Source organism: Archocentrus centrarchus, unplaced genomic scaffold (assembly GCF_007364275.1).
Source record: "Archocentrus centrarchus isolate MPI-CPG fArcCen1 unplaced genomic scaffold, fArcCen1 scaffold_52_ctg1, whole genome shotgun sequence".
In the NCBI taxonomy this organism is placed as follows: domain Eukaryota; kingdom Metazoa; phylum Chordata; class Actinopteri; order Cichliformes; family Cichlidae; genus Archocentrus; species Archocentrus centrarchus.
In genome coordinates, this window is record NW_022060274.1 from 859354 (window position 1) to 878137 (window position 18784).

Here is an 18784-nt window from a genome sequence, read left to right on the forward strand (position 1 = left end):
GTTTGTGTTATTGTTCACTTAATGAAAGGCTGCCTTTAGTTTTAGAGCTAAACTTTACCCGTGTGGAAGCTGGATTCTCCAAGTCTCTGAAACAATTTTATACTAAAAGCAAGAAGTGTGTAACTTATATGTATAACTGTTGACCCAATGGTTTGTGTTCAGGAAGGGAACAGCCCGATGCACAACAGCATCACAATGACAGGTTATTGATCCTTTCAGAGTCTTCAGGAACCACAGATGGAAACAGTCTGTACAAACGGACCCAGCTCATCTCAAAGAGGTCAAATCAAATCAGCAGTTTTTTCTTAGTGCGCTTGTTTATTTCATCGATGGGCACAAATGAAGACAGAAACCAAACATGGAAAATAATTTCTTCTCCTTTGTCACTAAACTATATCTGCTTTTATTCAGACACTGAACTTTAGATACTCAAATAGGACAACACCAGAAAATACTCAAAGCAACGTTTAAGAAATGAAAGCCTTTTAACTTCAGGACAAACTTACAAATTCCTGTTACCATGAAGTGAAAACAAAAGCCTTGGTCCAGCTCATTAAACACCTCCACACTGAAAGCAGAGCTGATGATGGCGGCGTGTGGTTACAGAGGGACGATAAACATGTTTAAGGGCACAGACAGAACTGGGCTGATCAGAGAGAAAGCAGGCAGCAACAAGCTCACACTCACAGCTCTACTGCTTTGCTCTGCAGCCCATACTGTCCACACCACTGTCAGCCAATGTGTGTGTTAGTGGGTGTGCGGGACTGTTGGTCTGACAGACAGGCCAGTCTTAGTATCCACATCAGCTCCCGATGGATGAAGATGCCCTGGACTGTGCTCCGATCGATGTCGTCAGGGTTCCAGATGTGGCGCTTCGTCCTCAGGCTTTGATCTCAGGGGTGGAGGCGTACAGCTGCTCAGCGCTCTCTGTCCCCAGGTCCTCTGAGGATAAAGACAGCACGGAAATGAAGGAACATGTGATACATGGATACAAGGCCGTGCAATATGATGACATGTTGGATGAAATAAAATCATGAAATAAAAATGCATATTGTTTCATATCCTCACCCTCTTAAAATAATGGCCTAAGCCGTTTTCTAACGAAAGTTTTATTTTTGCCTAAATCATCATATTTGCAATGTTGGGTTCAGTTTCTTGTCTTTTCTGAACAAAATGACCGAGGCCATTATTTTAAGAGGGTGCCGATATAATCTATTGTTTATTTTGCCATGTCTGATATGCTCCTTCAGCAGTCACTGTTCACCAGTTGAATGACAGTTTGCAGTCTCAGAAGGCCCCACATGGATGCATAACTCTCCAACTACGTTCATCACTGGGATGAAGAGCTCAGTTACGCCTGCGCCTTTAGCGGAAACAGAAGTAACGGTCGAGGGTGAAGACACTGCACCACCTGATGAAGAGGTGCCTTCAGAAGCTAATGCTCTTCTTGGCTGAGCAGTACTGTACATTCATCTCATCGTCACCACCTTCATCACATCAGTACTGCACAGCTACATAATTCATCATCATCATTGAAGTTGTAGTGAGCGAGTGGGAAAGGTTTATAGGAGTGTGGGAAAGGTTTATAAAGCCTTAAAATATATAAATAAAATAATACAACGCTGCTACTTCGTGGATTTTCACCTGTCGTCTGGTCTGTGGAACATAACCCTGTGACAGGTGAGGGGTCACTGTATAACATCAGGATGCAGCTGGATCTGAGCTTTGATTCAAAGTTCAGTTTGTTTTTGTTCATAATGTCACTGATGTTACACCACATGTGAACTTTATTGGGCACTTATTGGGCTTCTCCCTGTTGATGTCTCATGATGTTCATGTGTGTCCTTAATATTACACACCTTTAGCATGTAATGCTGCTAACGTATGAACAGGTTTTTTAAAAACGTATCTTTTTACACAATAGTCACTCTTGCACCTGACAAACTATGAAAAAAAACTACAACTAATACTGAAACTAATGAAAACTAAACTAAGCATTAAACAAAAAATAAAAACAAGCAAACCCACTCTAAAACAGGTTGAATGGGTCACCTACTAATTGGGAGGTTGGTAGTTTGATCCCTGGCTGCTCCCATCTGCATGCCAAAGTACCCTTGAGCTAATACTGAACCCTGAGTTGCTCCTCATGCGTTCGTCACAGTGAATGTTAGAAAGTGTGTGTGTGTGTGTGGATGTGTGACTGAGACATGCTGGATAAAGTGCTTCCACTTGTACCACATTTCACATTAACACAGTGATGTCACTTGATCCATGATGATGTTCACTGAAAGCATTTTTCATGTTTGTGCTCAGAGGTGGAGAGTTACCAGGAAGGACACACTTCCACAGGCCGTAGGTTTTTCCCACCGCCGTCTGCCACAGTCGGAGCGTGCCGTCCTCAGAGCCGCTGGCGTACAGCTCCCCGTCAGGACTGAAGCGAACACAGTGCACGGGACCGAAGTGACCCTTATAGGACTCTGCAGGCAGAAGAGCAGCAGTAATATTAAACAACAAGAAACCACGCGCTGCAGTTTGCCTCATTTTACCATTTCTCATCTATTTTTTTGGTCCTTTATATTTTAATGGAATAAATGCAATCAGGGTTCAAACTTTTTATTTTTTTAATTTAGAAATAAGGCTCAGGGTTAATGCTCCTTTAAAAGCTTACAACCCCACACACACACACACACACACACACACACACACACACACACACACACACACACACACACACACACACACACACACACACACACACACACACACACACACAAAAGAGATCTAACACTGTCACACCTACTTGGTTCCATGAACATATTTGACATTACTGTAGTTGTGATTATTTATTTTTGCATTTAAGAAAATGTTTTCTGATTTTACTCTGGCTCTCAAACACAGGTGTGGTTGTTTTGGCAGCTACTCTGCAGTTAAACCATTCAAACGGAAACCAATGAGCACAGTTTTCCTCTTTGAATATTTACTGTGGTTCATTAATGAGATAAACTTGCTTATTTGATCATTCAATGCAATGATGAGAGAATACTCAATTACTAAAATAATGGATACCTGCAGGTCTGGACACTGCAGCCACCCACTGTGGAACCATTTCACAATCATCTTCCTCAATGTGAACCTGTGAGGACTTTAAATATCTCATCATCTACAGTACACAATACACGTCACCAAAACAGACCCATCAGTCCCCATCAGTGAGACCCATCACTGATGGGGACTTCCTCCACCATGGATACAAATATAAAATACATGTGGAAGTCAGGATAGCATTACAGCCCCACTCCATAACACAATCCACCGAGCTTAGTAAACACAGAATACATATTCTAGGTGTGATGACATCCTCCCACTTTATTCTGTGCAGGAGGATAAAAATGGGCCTGAAATCACTGCATGGGCTCAGGACCATTTTCTGGAATCGCTGTGGTCACTGTGCCATCCACTAGTGCAGGTTAAAGTGACCATCACATACAGAAGCAGCCATATGGTCCAGAAACAGCACGTCTCTTGGCCAAAGCTCATTTAGAACGGACTGAGGATCAGTTTAATTAAACATCATTTTTGGAGAGCATGGACAGCATGTCCTCTGGACTGAAGACAAGAGGGACCATCCAGCTTGTTAAGCGCCTGCTTCGGTGATTGTATGGGGGGTGGGGGGGGTACTGGTGGAACTGGCAGCTGGCTCACCTGGAAAGGCTCTATCATACCACGCTTCCACCGCCGAGGTGCCGGTGCTCGTGCCAGTGCTGGTTTCAATGAACCAGCAAAATGCTTAAGAACGGGCCCGCGTTCCCACCACACTTTGTGAACTGCTCCTTTACATATGAGTGTGGGCGGGTCCTCGTCTGGATACAGAAGCCGAAGGACACAAACGTGGGAGAACACGCTCCCCTTTCTTGTGCTGAGAGCACATTTTACGGTCCAAACCAAACTACTGCAGCATCTGTGTGCAGCACAGAGGGAAACACAGACAGCGATTAGAGCAAGACGACAAGTACGCACTTTGTGTCCTTTTATCTGTGATATGAACTGATACAAAGCAGCAAGTTCAGCCTTAGAGCCCAACCTAATTCACAACCATGAAAATCATATCACTTTTCTCCTGTAATACACATGTAATATAGTAGAAACTTGATGTTGAGACGGCAGAGTCACGCCCTTCTACCGCTGCGTCACACGTTCTTGGTTCCAGACCAGCTAGTTCACGGTGCTGGAACGGAACCCATTTTTCGGCCGAGCACCGAGTGCATTCACGGTGGGAAAAAAAACGGTTATCCAGTGTTTGAACGGTTGAAACACTGGTACAGGCACCTGGTGGGTGCAAAAAGGGCCACAGTCAGTGCTGAAAGGCATATACAGGTACATGTGCTCCAACCAGGTGGCGTCTGTTTCAGGGACCGGCTTCATATTTCAGCAGGACGATGTTAAACTGCAGACTGCAGCTGTTCCAGCAGCACAGTTTCATAGTGAAGAGTGTGAGTGCTGAACAGGCCTGCAGTCCAGACCTCTGACCAGTTTAGAACATCTGGAGCATCAAGAAATGAAAAAATAGAGCAAAGCAGCCCCAGGACTGCTGATTAGCTCCAATCCTCTGACAGAACAGGACAACATTCCTCTCACAAAGCCCAGCAGCTGCTATCCTCAGGTAGAAGGTATCCTGAGGTTGGGTTTATTACATTTCCAAATCACTGTTTTGTTATTTACATTTCAAAGAGCTCACCCAGTTCTTCCTTGGTGCTGTAGTCAAATTTGTAGAGCTTGAAGTCGTCACCACCAGCAACAAAGAAGTCCTTCTCTGGGTGCAGCGAGGCTGAGTTGATGGACGCCGGGGCCTCCACAGTCTTGATCAATTCCAAGCTTGACGATTAAAAAAAAACTACATTAAATTATCATCCTGACAACTGTTCCTGATAACAATGATCAGACAGAAATGTTCAGGTCACCTTCTCCTACAATGATATAATGAGCCATTGTGTATATGAAATAAGGTTAGTAATGGAAATTAGCATTAACACATGGAGGTGGAGGATCACCTCTGTCACATTAGAAATGCTATTTTGTTGTTTGTTAAGCAGAAGAAGAGACTGATGTGACTGCACGGTGAGAGCAGCGTACCTCAGAGCGTTGTAGAACGCGATGGTCTTTCCGTATGTGATCACAAGAATCTGTCCATCAGCCACGTACTCCATGCTGCTCACTGACGTGTCAAACGTCAGGGTTTTCACCTCCTCCATGGAGCTCCTGTCCCAGAGCCTACACACACACACACACACACACACACACACACACACACACCGAGGTTAGGACATGCACAAAGTTACTGGCATGTCTACTGTCAGAGAAGTGACATGTAAGAGAGGCGAGTGAATATGTGACAGCACAGTCACAGTAAGGATGGAGTGAAGGCAGGGTGTGGGGGCACTGACCGGATGGTTTTGTCCTCAGCAGCAGAGAGGATCTGTTTGTCATCGTTGCACCACAGAGCCTTTTTTATGGCTGAGGTGTGACCTGAAATCTCCTGTGGAGCTGAAGGGACACACACACACCTGTCAATCACAGTTCATTGTTCATCTGTCCTGGCTCAACCTTTGACCTCTTGGGTATAAAATGTCAGAAGATCCTTTCTCTAAAACAAACTGTTTGGAGAAAGGTGAAGGAGGGAAACTGTGGGAGGGCAGTATAACCAACAGGTGCCCAGTGATGTGTTACAATGCTGTGTTAAAGCAGCTGTAAATGGAATCATTTTGTGGCATCTTTTCAGTGTGTACACTGTGTACTCGTCCCACTGTGACCTGTCCCACTCTGAGCGCCTTACTTTGATGCTAATGTGTTCCTGGCTCACTGATACTTTAACGTGTGCATCTACATGGAAATCTGCATACTCGTGTTTTTCTGCAGCGCGCTCACTCACCTGCATCAGGGTTGCTCAGATCATATAGGCGCAGCAATTTGTCGTTTCCTCCCGTCAGCAGACAGTTGCTGTCCTGACAAACAGAAGCAAAGATTCATGGGAAGCACTTCAATCACATGCAGACAATGACAGAGTGTGGGGGTGCATGTGTGTATGTGAGCCTGTGCAGATGACACAAAATCCAAAATAATTCAAACTTGTTCAGTCCTTGTGTAAAATCATTAAACGTGTTTGCTGCACCAGCACTCACTTCAAACAAATCCTTAGAAGCTCAAAATTAGCATGACATTTGTGTGCATGATGGAAAATTCTGACCACAACTGTGTGTTTACTGAACATGTGTTCACTGTGAGGCTTTCAACTCTGAGCAGGATTAAAAAGGCTGGATCAGAAAGGCACTTCTCTATGAGTAAATACAGTGTTTGGATATGAGGATGGATAAAATGATCAAATCCTAAGTGTAATTTCTAATTCTGCTGTCGGTGTCTGCATGAATCTCAACACACAGCGTGAGCAGTACAGTGTAAACAAGCAAAGAAACAAATCTGACACAGCAGCATGACTTTTCATCATCATCCAGGAAGTGCACTGACCTGAGTGAAGTTGACAGTCTTCACAATATGTTTGTGTGCCAGCGAGAGGACCTCGTCTCCGCTCACAGCGTCCCACACCTTTCTGCAAAGCACACAAGGCTGTGAGAAAACACAGCTAATAGGAAGGAAACACTCTGGCATAGCTGTGATGGATGATTCTCTTCACATGCACCAACATATCAGCGAGACACTAAGTGCTGCTAAATGTCATCTTTACTAACTGGATGTTCTGTCACTTCACTTTTGTGGCTGAATAACAAAAATGTCTGCTTTGCTGGAACGAGGACCAAATAACGAATTTCCCAATCATCACTAAATGTTTTCATTTTCTTCAGCTGCCTCCTGTTGCTCTGCAGACAGCAGAGATCGATCACCATGGTATTGCAAAGGCTAAATTAGGCCCAAGCCAAATTGCCCACAGCATTGGTGACTGATTATTTATTTGCATTAATCGGCATGAACCCAAACAATGGTTTATCTGAGCTTTTTAATGGAAATCTAGTTAGTGATCAAATCACATGACCCGAGGTTTGAGAGCACATACAACACCACACTGCATGCATGATGAATTAGTCTCAAGGAGGTGCACTGCTTCTTTTAGGCTTGGTACATGACAAACAGGCTGCAGTCGGCTAACTCCACACTCACGCTGTGAAGTCAGCGGCGGCGGTGGCAGCTTTGGTGGCGTCTGTGTTCAGAGTGGCTCCCCAGACAGCGCCCTTGTGACCCAGAAACGTTCCTATCCAGTCCCCTGTGTCTCCCTGGCGCAACATGGGCTTGCCATCTGAGGGAGAGAAGCAGGGAGGGTGTGAGTGTCACAGTGTACAGCAGAGCCTGTGCAGGCCTCGAGCCTGGCTGGTGACTGTCTGACAGCCGCTGCTCACTCGGGAACGATGAGTCTTCCCTGACCAGCCAACAAGTGGGTTTAGGTTGCTGTGTGCTGTTGCTATGTGAAACAGGTTGCAGTGAGATCGTTACAGTTGCCCACAAAAGAAACACATGGAAGACACTGACTTGTGTGCAGTGATGGCCTGCCAAAGGTTTTCCTTCAAAGTAAAAGTCATGCCTTTTGAAATGTGTTGATTTTAATGGTAAGGCACAACTTTTACACTGAAGGGAAACATTCCTCATTTCCAGTTTGTGTCTCCCTTTTTCAAGTTTCCTTACTGCTTGGTGAATGCTGAGTGTTTGCAGACAAGTTGCCATCTTCCAGGCAAACTATGAGTGACCACGGCAATCTGCTAGCAACCAAAGCAATCACATTTTCTGTGCAGCTCCCTGTCTGCAACTGATTCCACCCAGCAACCTCCAGAAACCATCAGAGAAGACACATTTTCCCCTGGAGAACAGTGGTTGTCAGGGAGCTGCTAACCAGTCTCTAGGCATGTGTGACTGAGTCTGAGTCAGCATCACAGTGGCTTCTTTCACAGATGCCCGTAGACTTGCTGACAATGCCATTTGTTAAAATGTGTACACAATCAAACTCCAACCAGATGAATAAGGTTCAGAGAGAAGCAAGTTATTTGTTAATATTCACGTTATTATACAGAAAATCATCAATGTCTGCACCTAACAAATTCGCACTGTTTGTTAAACACTATTCAAACAACTGGCTCAGTGTTAAAGAGTGTTTCTATGCAGTTTGAACACATTTTCCCATATTTTTCTAATTATTTCATAGTCTGTCAAAAATAATAATCCCCTTCATCTCAGTGAGTGTAACTTCACTGACAGCGAGCAGCAGAATCAGGAACTACTTTCACTCTACAGGCATCATCTCAGCAACATTTGTAGAGCAAACTCAGACTCAGAGCACACTGAGGTCAGGATCACAGAGGACACAGTCGATACAATATGATCAGGACGCAGATCTTTCTCACCATCGAGAGCAATTTTAAAGCCAAGAATAAACACACTCTCAGACACATACATCTGCAAGCAGCTTATTTGAACCTCTGTGCTGTCTAAATGTTTATCCTGATTTGAGCTGCCCATCTGGCAGTGGTTTCAGACACTTATACAGGACACGGTGACCACCTGATGCTTCACTGACACAGGTGGAAGAATCTGACGGCCGATGACTCATTTGAAATGGATCATTCTCATTGGTGGGCCTGAGTTTCCTCTCTCTCGATTAGTGGACCCAAGACAGGGTTTTCACTCTGTCTGTCAGACAAACTGTTCAGTTAGCTCATTTATCCGCCTGTGGGTTCGTGTCTGTTAGCGTGGACACAGACTTTCAAATAAGCCGCAAAGCAAATCATCCGTTTCAAGCAGTGAAGCTGGCCGTGTGTGTGCATCTATCACACACACACACACACACACACACACACACACACACACACACACACACACACACTAAGAGCCTTTTAAACACACACAGAGAGCCACATACACTGAGAGGAAACACGGAGCTCTCTGAATGGAGAGCAGCGTGTTGTTAGAAAAAGCTCGTATTAGAGCAGCGGATACTGCAGTCTGTGCCCGCTGCTCTCACCCTTGCAGGCGCTGATCAGGAAGTAGCCGTAAGGAGTGATTCCACTGAAGGCCAGGTCCACCACAGGCCGGGTGTGACCGGAGCAAGTGAGAGGAGTCTGTCTCATCGCCATGGTCCTCCGGCTGGCCAGGACACGGTTCGTACCGACGGGGGAGACGGTCTGATGCTAGCCGCTAGCTAGCAAGCTGGGTATGCTAGCGAGGGAGGGCGAAGCCGAGACACCGAGCTCGCTGTGCGGCTATTTCCCACCGGACACGCGGCTACTGAAAGTCGGTACGAACTAACTGTGGAGCAGCTTTGCCTTCCACGGAGGAGCGGCTGTCGTGCTAATAGCTACAACATTGCAACTAACTAGCAACGTGCGACGCGGCCTAACAACCACACATGACGATGTTGCCGGTGTGTTCCGCCACTTCCGCTAACTGCACAACACTTCCGCTTGGATGCCTTTCATAGTAAAAGCGTCACCAATTCAAACTGAGCAGAGCTGAATGAATGAGACATACATGGGAACACATAGCTGCATATCTGTCTTAAGTATATGAAATCATAAGATTATTATAAGATGATATTAGGCTTCAGTAGTCCTGTGCAGCGCTCTGTCTGTGATATTAAATAAAGTAGTTTTCATGAGTCTTGTTCGGAGTTCAGTCGTTTCAGTCTGTCTCAGGTTTTGGCATCTTTTACTGATTCAGCTCCAGCTGTGAAATGAAGGCAGCGTGGAACAAAGAGCTTCAGGGTGTTTCCGCTCCTGCCGGACCGAACACACAAAACCATAGACATACATATGCATATGTGTCTATAGACCGAACTACACATCGAGACACACTAAGAAATAGGACTTGTGCTTCCCGCTTAGGGACCCGGCTGTCAGCTTGCTTTGTCCTCATCGTGCCACAGTTTCCAGACTTTTCTCCTCAATTTTTCCGGAAACATTTCCTTCTTATTCGTTCGGGGTTGTGCGCTAAGCATCTTCTAAAAGGTGCAATTAAATGTCACTTCAAAATTGTGAGCAATATTTCAAACTACACGCTGATACCCGGTATTGATGCAGTATCCTATCAGGTGACCGTGAGCTGTGATTCTTTGTAGTTTTTCTGGAGATTCACGCAGGTCTGACACCGAGAATAAAACAGAATTATTAAGAACTCTTTTCTGCTTTTTAGCCTTCATGAAGCAGGAAGACTGCGTTTATCGACTCTCATCTGCAGAGGGTGCACTCTGCTCGTGTAGCGCGGCGTCGATCCTGCGCACGCTCAGTCCGCAGCTGCATGACAGGGACACAGGGACGTGCCTTGCTTCGCGGCCGCGGGCAGAGATGGCGTCCTGATGCCGGTGAATAAGCAGAAAAGCAGAGCAGAGGGAGGGGGCGGGATGAGAGGAGCGCCAGTAGCATCCCAAGCTTCAGAGGAGGACCGTACCCGTCATGGCTGCAACGCTTTAAGGAGACCTGCGGATGTTTTTCGGTCCTGATTGAGCTCCGGGACGTTTAAAGCACCGGTGTGATTCCTCGGGGGAGGCGGCGGTGGGGGTTTGTTGTCTACCTCAGCCTTTTCTCCCTCTGGCGGGGCTCTCTGCTAGTCCGACGCAGGGAGGAGAGGACAGAGGGAGGGAGAGGGGCGATGGCTGCTGGTGGAGCAGGATGCGGGGACACGGTAGAGGAGTATCGTGCCGAGGTGGAGCGCCTGACCCGGGAGCTGGCGGAGGCCAACCGCGAGAAGATCCGGGCGGCGGAGTGTGGACTGGCTGTTCTGGAGGAGAACCAGAGCCTAAAGCAGCAGTACGCCGAGCTGGAGGCCCAGCAGGAAGCTCTGAGAGTGGAGCTGGAGCAGCTGCAGGAGGTGGGCTCAGCAGGGGTATGGCTCCTTACTCGAAAGTCATGCAAAGTCATCATTATGATGATTAGTCACGATGTAAGAGCTCCCTATCGTCTGCACTGCTCACAAAGCGGTTAAAGAAAAATCATTTCGCGGTGTGCTTTAAGCAGACTCTTCACCTGTAGGTTCACCTGGTGGACACGCCCAGCTGTGTGTGGGTCACACAGCCTGCACTGAGATTAAACGCGGTGCAGTAATGCAGGCTGATACATGTTTCTGCTCTTTTAGCACTTTAGCGTTTTATTCTGTTTGTTTAATCAGCAGTTATTTCACACAGTACAGACTTTTTGACCAAAATGTTCCAGTCACCCCCATAAACCCTCATTTATTCATACACTACTCAGAAAACAAATAATTGAAGGAAGACTTTTTAAAACACATCAGATCTCAATGGGGAAAAATCCTGCTGGGTATCTATACTGATATAGACTGGCTAATGTGTCAGGAATGAAAAGCTGCCACATCGTTAGGTGGAAATGAAAATGATCAACCTACAGAGGCTGTATTTAAAGACACCCTGAAACTCAAAGTGAAAATGATGCAGCAGACCAGAACATTTAGCCCGAATTTCACTGCAGCAGCTTTAAAATGGAGCTCAGTAGTTTGTATGACCCCCCACATGCTTGTACGCATGCCTGACAGCGTCGGGGCTCCTAATGAGACGATGGATGGTGTTCTGGGGGATCTCCTCCCAGATCTGGACCAGGGCATCACTGAGCTCCTGGACAGTCTGGGGTGCAACCTGTTGGTGTCAGATGGACCAAAATATAATGTCCCAGAGGTGTTCTATTGGATTTAGGACAGCGTGGGGGCCAATCAATGGTATCAATTCCTTCATCTTTCAGGAACTGCCTGCATACTCTCGCCACATGAGGTCGGGCATTGTCGTGCACCAGGAGGAACCCAGGACCCACTGCACCAGCGTAGGGACTGACAGGTCCAAGGATTTCATCCTGATACCTGATGGCAGTCAGGGTGCCGTTGCCTAGCCTGTAGAGGTCCGTGTGTCCCTCCATGGATATTTCTCGCCAGACCATCACTGACCCACCACCTCCCCGGTCATTCTGAGCAATGTTACAGGCAGCATAACGTTCTCCATGGCTTCTCCAGACCCTTTCACATCTGTCACAGGTGCTCAGGGGGAACCTGCTCTGATCTGTGAAATGCACAGGGCTCCAGTGGTGGATCTGCCAGTTCTGGTCTTCTATAGCAAATGCCATTCAGGCGCCACGGTGCCGGGCAGTGAGCACAGAGCCCCCTAAAGGATGTCAGGCCTTCAGGCCACCCTCATGAAGATTGTTTGTGGTTGTTTGGTCAGACACATTCACACCAGTGGCTGCTGGAGGTCCTTTTGTAGCTCTGCAGTGCTCATCCTGTTCCTCCTGCACAAAGAAGCAGATACCAGTCCTGCTGATGGGTTAAGGACCTTCTACGGCCCTGTCCAGCTCTCCTAAAGTAACTGCCTGTCTCCTGGAATCTCCTCCATGGTCTGAGACTGTGCTGGGAGACACAGCAAACCTTCTGGCAATGGCACGTATTGATGTGCCATCCTGGAGGAGGTGGACTACCTGTGCAGCCTCATGCTGCCTGCATTGACATTGACCCTAGCCAAATGCACAACTAGTGAAAAACAGTGTTCTAGCCAGCGGTTGATCTGAGAATTTCACCAATTTGCTATCTCTCTAATTCTGCAGTTAGCAAGTAGGCGCAGCAGTTAGCATTAGCAAGGAGATACACCTGGGGGGGCAAAGATGAGGAGGAAAAATGTCAGCGGATTCCACCTGTAAAATTAGTTTGGGGGGGTTGTTTCATTGTTGCCCCTCTAGTGCACCTATTGTTAATCTCTGTGAATTGCCACATTAGGGCAGTTTGCAGAGCTATGTTATGTGGGGGCTTTTGCCCCCTTATATGGTCTCCCAAGGCAAATTGGTCCTGGGTGGGGGGACAGACAAAGAGTGATTTCAGTGACCAAATCAGCTGAAACTGATATTTAACTGACCAGAGCAATAATCCCAGAAGTTTAATGAAGTTAAAAAGTGTTCCTTTATTTTTTTTTGGGCAGCATATTTTTGTTTTTAAGCAGCCAGACACTCTTGGATTTTTTTTAGAAGGTTGTGATCAGTAGTTCTTCAGCTGTTTTGAAGGTCTTCTTTGGACATTGGCTGCTTTTTCACTCATTTTCAGTCCAGTCCATATACCTGACCATTTTTTTTCTTTTTGCCCATAGCAGCTTTATTTGACAGTGAGTGTAGAGAGACATGCAGCAAACTGCGACAGGTCGGGATGCGAACCTGCGCTGCCTGCTTTCTGCCTTGCAGCATATATGGTCACCTGCTCTTCCACTGAGCCACCCCAGTGCCCTACCTGCTCGTTTTGACAGGAATGTTTTGTACTTATTAAGCCACTGACCTATGAATCATTCCAGCATATAAAAGCTCCAAACTCTCGAGAAGAACAGATAATTTACAGAGTTCTAGCCAGAAAACATTTTCAGCCTGCTTGCTAAGTAAGTGATGTGAACATTTAGGACTGAATTAGACTTTTGCCTCAGGTCTTTGCAGGACCTACGTAACCGGAAATCACCTCTGAAGCCTACATGGTAATCACAATCCTTGTGGATGTGTAGTTACATTTCTCGAGAGGTGGACGTTAGGTTACCTCGTTTGTTACAATGTAGGGTTCAGAGGGGATTTCGGACTGATGCAGAACTCTTAATTCAGGCCTATAGACCCTTTTACAGCCTACATCATCAAAGAATGTGCGCGCATTTTGGCAGCGGAAGTGAACTGCTACTCCATTCAAATCAGTAAGAACAACGAGTCTTCACAGCGTTTAAACGTGATTTAAAAGTGATATCTGCATCAAAATGTTTGGCTGTTGCACGTTTGGCTGTCAGAATTTCTACTCTACCAAAACTGGACTGATGTTGTACCGAATCCCACGGGATCACGGCTGTTTGAGAGAAAACAGAGGCATCTGTGGTTGCAAGCCATCAAATGTATTGATAAAAATTGGACTGAGGACACGATCAGAAATATTCACGTTTGAAGCGCCCATTTTATATCAGGTAAAGTTATTTATCTTCCGTTGTTTATACCGGGATGTCAGGTATCTAAAGTAAACAGCATTAGCTGGTAGGTTATTTGGCTTTTAAACTGTAGTGTGGCTATTTACAGGTGAGGCATCGCTGGACTCAGAGTCCTGATGTTTAAATTAATATTTAATCGCACCATAGATTACAAAATGCAGTGCCAGTCAAAAGTCTGAGCAGACTCACATATGAATGGTTGAGCATGTCTCACAGTGTGACTGGAACAGTATATATTTTTTTCATTGTAAATCAATAATATCTGCAGTCGGAAAATTATTAGCAAGCTACAAAAGCAGATTGACGAAGTATTCACGCTGCCATGCAGGTACAATCCGCTGTGAGGATGTAGTTCTCTGACTTGTTTACAGTGACCTGAGCCTCATACACAGCGCTCCTGTTTCCTTGTCTTTGACTTGGAAGAACTTCTGCCTTCAAGACACAAAACTCCAAGTCTGTGTCAGGATATTTGATGTTCGGTACACGCTGCAAACAACATAATTGTAAGCATCCAGTGACTTCTATGTGCTGCAACTTCTCTCCGGTGTATACGCTGGGTGTCTCCATCAAATACACGTATATATCTGCCCACGGATACTGGGCCACTTGCTAACGTACCACAGGGATTGGAGTCGGCTGCCGGTGGTCAAAATAAATTTTTGCAGGTAGTTTTCACGATCTTTCGTTGATAATCCCTTCTCATAGATTGAAACGATATTGAACTCCGCCGTACTTCCGTTTCCAAAATGCGTGCGCATCGCTACCTACGTCATCATTGTTTACAAACAGTAAAAGGGTCTATTAGATAAAGCAATAATTTTTTTTGCATATAAATGACAAGGTTTATATTTACATATTTACATATGATGCATTCAATGTGTCCCAGAGCACTGTTTCCTTCCACTAATGGGTTTGCAGAAATCACATAAAAAGTGTACACAACAAAAACATTATAGTCAAGATGTTTTACCGATCTGATCAGATGTTAAAAGCACATCCTACATTCGAATATCCGTCATCACATTTTTAGGACAAGGCCTTTCACAGCTTCAAGCCCAAAATTGTCCTTTGAGCTCCCTTTTACCTCTTCTTCCCCCTCGTGTTCACGCTGGTCGCCATTTTGCTTTCTGCAGCCCTGTGAAATCAATTGTGAACAGGACCGTCTTGAGATTGCGCCTGCACATTGTGAACAAAACTGGCTTTGCCCGGTGGTAGATTGCAAAATGCTGTGAAATAATACTACAGTGCAGCGATCTAACGAGAGGAAAAAAAGTCAGTCTGGTATTGGCGACGGGTCGGAGTGTGGGGGTGCACGCTTGCTAATTGAAGCGATAGCGAACCGGTGAAATTCTCAGCCCAGCGCAAGATGACCTCAGCAGTGCTGGGCGATCAACCACTGGCTAGAACCCTGACTTAGCAAAAACGATTTTAAATGGTCTCTTTAGACACTTTATTGTTAGCAGCCTGTCACAGTCAAATGGACTTACAGCACCATTCTAGTTAGTTGAGCACTCAAAGTGCTTTCGACTGCATCACACACACCATCACACACACATTCCTACAGCACTTTTATCTATGTGTAAGTGCTTTCAAACATCAGGATCAGTATGTTATTCCCAAAGAGCTGTTAGCTAAAAACTTGGCACATCTCAGCATGGTGAGCAGCATGTCTTTCAAAAAAATTGAGGACACTGGATGAGTGAAAGACAAAAGAAGAAGTTGCAGACCTAAAAAACTATCTCCAACAGTTGATCAGGATCTGAAAGTCATGTCCTTAAGAAACAGGAAAGAAAATCCAGTAAAGATCTGACACAAGACCTGAGAGATGCATCTCCTGTTCACTGAAGCCTCAGTGGTCTCAGAAATGATCTCAGTGGAAGGGTGGCTGAAGTTCTTAAGGAAAGGAACCAGAGAGAACAGGCTGAAGTCTGCCAAGAACTGGACTAAATCCGGGCCAAAAACAAAAGCCAAAGATAACACAGTCCAGCTCTTGTAAATGGACTAGTTCTTATACAGTGCTTTTCTACTCTGAGCACTCATACAGCACGTTTATATTCACCCATTCATACAAGCACTTCCATGTGTAACTAAGCTAAGTGCTTTTTATTGTCTAACATTCACACACATTCATGCTCCAACGCTTGTGTCAGAGAGCAACTTGGGGTTCGGTATCTTGCTCAAGGATACTTTGGCACGCAGCCCGGAACAGCCAGGAATCGAGCCGCTAACCTTCCAATTGGTAGGTGACCTGCTCTTCCTCCTGAGTCACAGCCACTCCTTATGCCACACCCCTTGTTGTGGAGAACTATTCTAAAAAATGTCTGATGGAGCGATGAATCCAAATTTGAAATGTTTGATTGGTTTATTGTCAGTATTTATAAGAGAGGTCAGCAGAGAGGTGCAACAGTGAGTGTCTGCAGCCTTCTGTGATGGAGGCTTGGTCATAGTTTGGGGCTGAAGTTCAGCCAGTGGTGTTGGAGATCTTGTTGACATTTATGGAATTATGAACACAGAAAAGTATGATCAGATATTGATCCGCCTGGATGTCATGTGGAAAACGTCTGATTGGCATTGGCTTCATTTTTCAGCCTGTCCGTGATCTCAAACACACAGCCAATGCACTAAAAGCATACCTGGATAGGAAAGCACACAATAAAACACTATCAGTCATGAATGGGCCTCCTCAGAGCAGTGTGGGATCATCCTGACAGAGACAGGCTGGAGAAATATTCCTGAAGACTGCCTAAAGAAACTACACGAAAGCTGCCTCAGAGAATTCAGACTGCGCTGAAAAATAAAAGCGGTCATAGAAATATTGGATTTCAAGCTCATTAGAATTCTACAGGCTCTATTTTTGTTTTCATATTTCCATGTACAGTGCCCTCCATAATGTTTGGGACTAAAAAACAGAATTGCCTCTGTACATCACCACAGTGGATTGTAAGTCAACCAATCAATATATGATTGAAGTGCAGACCTTCAGCTTAATTCAAGGGGTTTTATACAAATTTTGCACAAACGGTTTAAGAACTGCAGCCATTTTCAGAAGTTTCTGTACAGATTAGTGTGTACACACTGTGAATGAAGCCCAGTAACAAATTACAGTCACCTTCACCAACTCCTTTGGCCAACTGAGGGCAGCACAGAAAGACACTAAACACAACAAAACTGGCACCTCATAAAATCTGTGTTTTTGTGTCCACATGTGAGATCAGTATTTGCTCTCCTTCAGTCATTGGGCAAGATACTGAACCCCCAAATGTCCAGTCCATCCCTGTCTGAGTGTGTGTACAACAAAGTGCTGCATGAATGAGTGAATGTGGCTTTTTGGGTAAAAGTATTTGTAGTGGTCAGTAAGAGTAGGAACCTGCTTTATAAATCTCACCCATTTACCAGAAATAGATGTTCCTTTATGACTGTGTCACTTTACCAGCTCATCTCTCATGTCACGCTGCAGTTTGTTGCTGATCCGATGGAACATGGTGGCTTTATTGGAGCTTTAAAAAAAAATAAATCAAACAACTGCCTGCTGCTGCTGCTGTTGTTGCAAACAGGGGTTATTGAGAGCAGTGTGAGCTGTGTGGAGGCTGTGAATCCAAAAACAATGACCTTAAAGATGCTGGGATAATTGGGATAGGGGGAACTCCAGGTTTGCTGAGGATTCTCGTAGCTTCTTTCACATCACAGTAAGTTGTGCAACTTTGTGCTACCATAAAAATGTTGATAGAATTTGAAGGAGCCATCAGGACTTTTCACCTCCTGCAATTTGTTTGTCTTTGGCTGACTGTGGCGCAGGAGGTCGAGCAGGCCAGGCAGCAGGTTAGTGGTTCGATCCCCGGCTGCTCTTTTGTGCATGCCTTCAACAAGATAGTGAAACCTGAGTTGTTCCTTATGTGTTTATTGGAGTGTGAATGAAGATAGAAAGCAGTTGGATGAATGAGTGTGTGTGACTGAGACATGCTGTATGAAGTGCCTTGAGTACTTGTGCAGAGTAGAAAAGTGCTCTATAAGAACCAGTCTGTTTACTTTAATTGTAGAGACACTTAAGTACTACACTTTATTGTTAAATATATTTTTATAGTATTATCTAGCACTCACTTACCAGTTTGTTAATATGGACAGGACGGGAAGCTGAGGGTTACTTCCTGAAGGTCTCTGTGTGTGTGTGTGTGTGTGTGTGTGTGTGTGGGGTGGCGCGTGTGCGTGTGCCCTGCATGACCTGCATGACCTCATGTGTGCGTACCTTGTATGACTGTGTGGCCTGAAAACAAAGTGAGTCATTTCAAGTTAAATTAACTAGAAATTTACAACAAATGAAATGTGAGCATTTCTGTGGTCAGTCCATCAGTTCAGAATCAGGCAGTTCAGTTCTTCTAATAAACCTCTGTTAACAGCAGGAACCATCCACTAAAGAAACAGTGTCACTGCTTGAGTCTCATCCACATTAATGATGCCAGCAATAGATACAATCAGTAAATCATATTGTATTTGTGTTTCTTTTATGTCCATGAAAGGGTAATGTTTCTTTCAGCTGCACACTTGAGTGATGAATCTATAAAAGATCCATCTGTCCATTTTGTGATGGTTGTCGGGGTCTGGGTCATGGAGCCAGCAGTCTTAAGTAGAGCTGCCTGACCTCCCTCTCTTCCAGCTCTTCTTCAGGGGGAAACTGAGTTGTTCCAAAACCAGCCAGAGATCTCCTCCCAATAACACCCTCTCTATTTTTAAGATCTATATTCATTACACATAAAGTGAACTATTTCAAGGCTGTAATTCTGCAGCTACAGTACTGACAGGAACTAG

At 45.2% G+C, this 18784-nt stretch overlaps 2 protein-coding genes across 2 annotated transcripts in view; one reads left to right on the forward strand and one right to left on the reverse strand.

The window, feature by feature from the left end:
• Positions 1-466: 466 nt before the first annotated feature.
• strap (serine/threonine kinase receptor associated protein) lies at positions 467-9437 on the reverse strand. The gene is made up of 9 exons (XM_030725279.1): positions 9017-9437; positions 7168-7303; positions 6520-6601; positions 5927-5999; positions 5442-5541; positions 5131-5268; positions 4736-4872; positions 2328-2477; positions 467-942 (listed from the first exon to the last, which is right to left on the reverse strand). The coding sequence occupies exons 1-9, from the start codon at positions 9126-9128 to the stop codon at positions 881-883; spliced, it is 990 nt and encodes a 329-aa protein (XP_030581139.1). The 5' UTR covers positions 9129-9437; the 3' UTR covers positions 467-880.
• Positions 9438-10638: 1201 nt separating this feature from the next.
• LOC115777397 (protein bicaudal D homolog 1-like) overlaps positions 10639-18784 on the forward strand; it is a 39928-nt gene continuing 31782 nt past the window's right edge. The window contains exon 1 of the mRNA XM_030725302.1: positions 10639-10872. Within this exon, the coding sequence (XP_030581162.1) occupies positions 10639-10872 (234 nt within the window). The remainder of the gene's footprint in view (positions 10873-18784) is intronic.